This window comes from Eremomyces bilateralis, assembly GCF_010015585.1.
Source record: "Eremomyces bilateralis CBS 781.70 unplaced genomic scaffold P152scaffold_15, whole genome shotgun sequence".
Classification (NCBI taxonomy): domain Eukaryota; kingdom Fungi; phylum Ascomycota; class Dothideomycetes; order Eremomycetales; family Eremomycetaceae; genus Eremomyces; species Eremomyces bilateralis.
In genome coordinates this window covers 47,876-52,427 of record NW_022985081.1, presented here as the reverse complement: position 1 = coordinate 52,427, position 4,552 = coordinate 47,876, and the positions used below count along the sequence as shown (strand labels likewise).

At 54.7% G+C, this 4,552-nt stretch overlaps 3 protein-coding genes across 3 annotated transcripts in view; 1 reads left to right on the top strand and 2 right to left on the bottom strand.

Moving 5' to 3' along the window:
* Window positions 1-636, top strand: part of P152DRAFT_508286 (voltage-gated potassium channel) — a gene marked incomplete at its 3' end in the record, with an annotated part of 2,685 nt that extends 2,049 nt beyond the window's left edge. Inside the window, exon 4 of the mRNA XM_033682578.1 lies at window positions 112-636. Coding sequence (XP_033532573.1) covers window positions 112-636 — 525 coding nt within the window. The remainder of the gene's footprint in view (window positions 1-111) is intronic.
* An 87-nt stretch (window positions 637-723) lies between these two features.
* P152DRAFT_72225 (uncharacterized protein) lies at window positions 724-1,795 on the bottom strand. Its single transcript, XM_033683206.1, has one exon. It carries the CDS (start codon window positions 1,397-1,399, stop codon window positions 812-814), a length of 588 nt encoding a protein of 195 aa, XP_033532572.1. The 5' UTR covers window positions 1,400-1,795; the 3' UTR covers window positions 724-811.
* Window positions 1,796-2,082: 287 nt separating this feature from the next.
* Window positions 2,083-3,266, bottom strand: P152DRAFT_475007 (casein kinase-like protein I isoform delta; the record flags this gene model as incomplete). The annotated part of the gene is made up of 4 exons (XM_033681380.1): window positions 2,083-2,513; window positions 2,563-3,051; window positions 3,102-3,174; window positions 3,255-3,266. 4 exons carry the CDS (start codon window positions 3,264-3,266, stop codon window positions 2,083-2,085), a joined length of 1,005 nt encoding a protein of 334 aa, XP_033532571.1.
* Between the last annotated feature and the right edge of the window lie 1,286 nt (window positions 3,267-4,552).

Genomic DNA, 4,552 nt, shown 5'->3' with positions numbered 1-4,552 from the left:
CTCCTCACCCACCTCTCCCACTCTTCCCTCCACGCCGCCACCCACTCCGCCACTCACGACCCCCCCGCCCGCCGTGATCTGCACTTCTACCACTTCGTCCTCGCTGCCGAGCTGCGCCTCCTCCTCCGCGACGTCGACGCGTCCCCGCCGCGCCAGTACACCTACCCCGAGTGGACGTACTACCTGCATCTGCTGGGCCAGCATGAGTGGGATCCGACGCAGCATCGTGCGCCGCCGGTGAGCCCGCTGCCGAGGGATGTGCCGCAGGTGGGGTTGGCAGGGGGGCGGTTAGCGGGGTTGGGGAGACAAGTGATAAAGACGGCGCGGGGCATGGGTCCCCACCACCCCTCATCACCCCCAACCACGAACGGCAAAGGGGAAGAGGAAGACGAGAGCGCGGACACGGAGCACGAGCGGCTGAAGTGGAGTTGGTTGGGGACGCGGAGCCCGCTGATGGGGAATAAGAGCGAGGCGGAGTGGATTTTGGAGCGGATGAGTCGGTGTTTGGAGAGAGAAATGGCGTGGCGGGATGATCCGGGGGGGAGGCCGGGGTGGGAGCCGCCGGTGAGTGTGGAGGCGTTGCGGAGGGTGGAGGAGGGGGGGGATGGGGATGATAAGGAGGATGGGGTGATGTAGGGATGTTGGAGATGAAAGAGTTGAGGGAGCTTGGAGTACTATGTAGTCAGGCGTCCTGTGACATCATATGGTTGGAGATTGTCAGCGAGGGATCATGTTCATAGACAGACGAATTACGACACCACATTCCGCATCCAGAAACCAAAATCCCATGATATGAATTCCATTTCCCGAGCTAATTACGCTGCTTGCTTGCTTCCGGTTGCACTGTCGATGTTTTAACAATTTGGTTTCCTCCCCTGCTTTTCGCTCCGTCTCCGTCCTCTAATTTTTTCGTTTTCGGTCCACAGCAAAAGAATCGACTCTTTTGTGTCCTTAAACCTCGTCCCCTCTCTCGAGCGTCATCCCACTCAATGCAAACCATCAGCGCGCAGCAGGAAGATGCGTTATAAACCCAGAAGCCATTTGGAAAACGTGCCCCTCGTCCCCTGATGAGCCCTCCACCTCGTCGCGAGCTCTGTTCATAAACCTCCCCAGTAGCCGCCCTCAAGATCGGACGCAGGAAGAGCACAAGCACTGGTTGATCGAATCGGACGGGGGCGGATGCAATTTGGCGGTAGTGATGATGCGGGATGGTCAATTTGAAAATGAAAAACAGTAGTGGGGGATAATGATGATTGGGTGATGGGGATGAGTGGGGATATGGGGGAATCGCATAAGCAACACACAAGGCAAATTGGGTGCGGAATATTGGGATCGGGCGATGGATGGGCCGCAGAGACAGGTGCCAGAGGAGGCATGCCAACCGCGAAGAAATGACCATCGTACGCACCGAGATCCAATCAAGGGAGATCAACCGGACGCATGGCCCAGCGGATCAATCAGTGAAAGGAAACCAAAGACCCAGAAGACTCAGACCGTGGAAAGGAGATGGAGAACCAGCCATCCAGACCGTTTAGGACGGCGAGGCCGCATTTCCCAGTCCCATTCGGTGTTGATCGTGTCGAATTCGCAACCGAGTCGTCGCCGAATGTAGGTGTGTATGCTTTCCGAAAACGCAGAAACCCTAGCCCAGAATAATGATCTTTGGATCCGAAGAAATGACCCGTTCGAAGAGGAGATGCCGGTCCGATGTGTCGAGTGAAGAGTCAAACTTCATCCGTTGTGTTCAGGGAAGTTCGTTCCGTAATCGATTATGCTGCCCCCGGGTTCGCGGTTCCGTTGCCCTGTGAACCAATGCGTTAGCACAGGTCATTCAACGTCTCCCATGCACACGACAGCGCTTCGAAAGCAAGAGCAGTTTCTTCGACAAGCACCGAGGCAGAGAGGAAGACGGGTGTGTCTCGTGTACAATGGAACTCACAGTCCGGTATTCCCTCTGCTGCGCTTTGGGTCGCTGCTACTTTCCCTATTGAAATGCGAAAGACAACGATCAGCACACTGTCACGCACCTTCAGAGATGTTCGACCCCTTTCCAGTGAGAAAGGGATCTTTACATGTGCGCACTCACATTCCTCCAGTCTTGGTGCGCCTGGTGGTGTTAGTCGGCGGCTCGACGTCCTTGGAGTCGTCCGGAGTGGCAGCCGTCTTGGGCTGGAGCTTCTCGGTGTTCTTCTGGTACTTGTAGACAGTCCAGTCGAAGACGTAGTCGTATTGGAAGCCCTCGCGGACGAAGAGATCGCGGAAGATCTTGCGAAGGTAGGAATAGTCCGGCTTGTCATCGAAGCGGAGCGATCGAGTGTAGTTGAGGTAGATGGCAAACTCGTTGGGGAAGCCACGGCAAAGGACTTCGGTGGGCGTGGTCATCTTCTTCTCCATGATGCGATCGTACTTCTGCTTCTTAGTAGCAGCCTTCAGGCCTTGCCAGGGAAGGGATCCACGGCAGAAGTAGAGCATGACATAGCCGAGGGACTCCATATCGTCACGGCGGGATTGTTCTGAGATCGTTAGCATAAAGATTAGTCGTCGGAGAACGATGATACATACCGACACCCAAGTGGGTATTGATGGAGGCATAACGGGCCGTGCCGGTCAAGTTCTTGTTCTCCCTGTACGGGATATGGAAGTGAGTCTTGGGGTCACGGTACTTCTTCGCAAGTCCAAAGTCGATGACGTTGACCTGGTTTCCACGCTTGCCGATGCCCATGAGGAAGTTGTCCGGCTTGATATCACGGTGGATGAAGCTCTTGGCATGGATGTACTCGATGCGGGAGATCAACTGGTCGGCCAGAAGGAGGACCGTCTTGAGGGAGAACTTGCGGTTGCAGAAGTTGAACAGATCCTCCAAGCTGGGTCCGAGAAGGTCCAGGACCATGGCATTGTAGTCACATTCGGTTCCGAACCAACGGACGAAGGGGATCCCGACACCGCCGGCGAGGGACTTGTAGACACGGGCTTCATATTCGAGCTGAGGGTGCTTGGCCTTGACGCTCTCGAGTTTTATGGCGATCTCTTCACCAGAAATGATGTTGGTTCCTATGGAGAATGAGCATGCACAAGTCGAAGCTAGATGCGAGTGATCATACCGAGGTAGATATCACCGAAGCTCCCGCTGCCAATCTTACGGCCAATGCGGTACTTGTTGCCGACACGAAGATCCTATGCAAGTTAGTCGAGTGTTGCGTGTGGGTGACAGGCCAAGAAGTCCGGAAGGGACCACTCAGATGTAGACAACGCACCATGGTTGCCATGTTGGCAGATGATGTAGTCAACCGACTGCTCGTGGAATCTCAGTGTTTGAGTGTGATGGATCGGGTTGAAGTGAGGTTGATGGAAAGTCTCATGAGATGTGGGAGTCGTGGAAGAAGGTAATCTAAGTAAAAGCGGAAGCACCGGTCAGTTCAGGTGTTGCCAATGAGGCGGTGTGTTCAGTAGGGCGAAGAGGGGTAGCACGTTATCCGGAGGCTCCTCCAGAAGCAACACCAGACGGCAGCAGAAAATCGAAAGCCCAGAAAATTCCGACAAGAGTCAGACGAGGCGAGGATGAGAATTTGAGGGAAATCGGGGAGGGGAAAGGGAAGGGAAATTGGAGGGAATTATCGTACGGTTCCGGTGATGATTTGGGCGGGAATGAGGCTGTGATTGCAACCCGACCGGAGATAGCTGGACGCGTTGGAGGTGGACCGACCGACACAGGACGGTGTGCAAGGCACCTAATGAGAATCCGAGGATCCGAAATACGGCAGAAAAGGGATTTCCGACGTTGTTGTCGAAGATGGATGGGTTAGGGAAAAGAAGGAAATAGCAGAATGGATGGCGTGAGGAAGTAAAGCGAAGAAGAAGTCGGAAGTGAGAGAGGTGAGAGAGAGAGAGAGTTCAAAGGGAAAGGGTCGTTTGGGTGTCAAGTGTCTCGTGGAGTTTGTGTGGGACATTCACTGCACTGTGTGTGTCAACCTGAGGCTGCACTGGGCCATTGGCCTGAGCCACCTGACCGCATTGATGCATGAGCCACCCGACGGGGAAGTTGGCCCTCTAGCCCCTACGGTTAGCCCCTGCTTGGATACGGGACATAACGACAGCGCACTATCACCGTATCACGTTCTATTCCATGGCTGACTAACCTCCTCCTCCCCCCTTCGGCCCTTCCTGCCTCATGATGATCCATCATCCATCCATCATCATCAATTCATTTCATGTTCCACCTCCTCCGTCATGCCATCACGAAATGATCACCACCACTACCACTCCTCCATTCTTTGTCGGTGAGTTTCACCGCCTGCTGTTCGCTATCCGTGATTCCCATTCAAATCACCGCCCATTTCTTTGTCATTCGTCCTTACAACGATCGGTATTATTCATGATCATCCGAAACCTGGACGGTGATGGATGCCCGGATAGGCCACCCCCATTGCCTGCTGCCGAATGGTGACCTGCTTCCTACGCCCTTCACCCGCCGACCGACCCGATTTTGCGCCCTATCACCGCTTGAGTCTTTGATGCCTGTCCCACGCCTTTTCAGTTTTGTCTCCGTCACTGT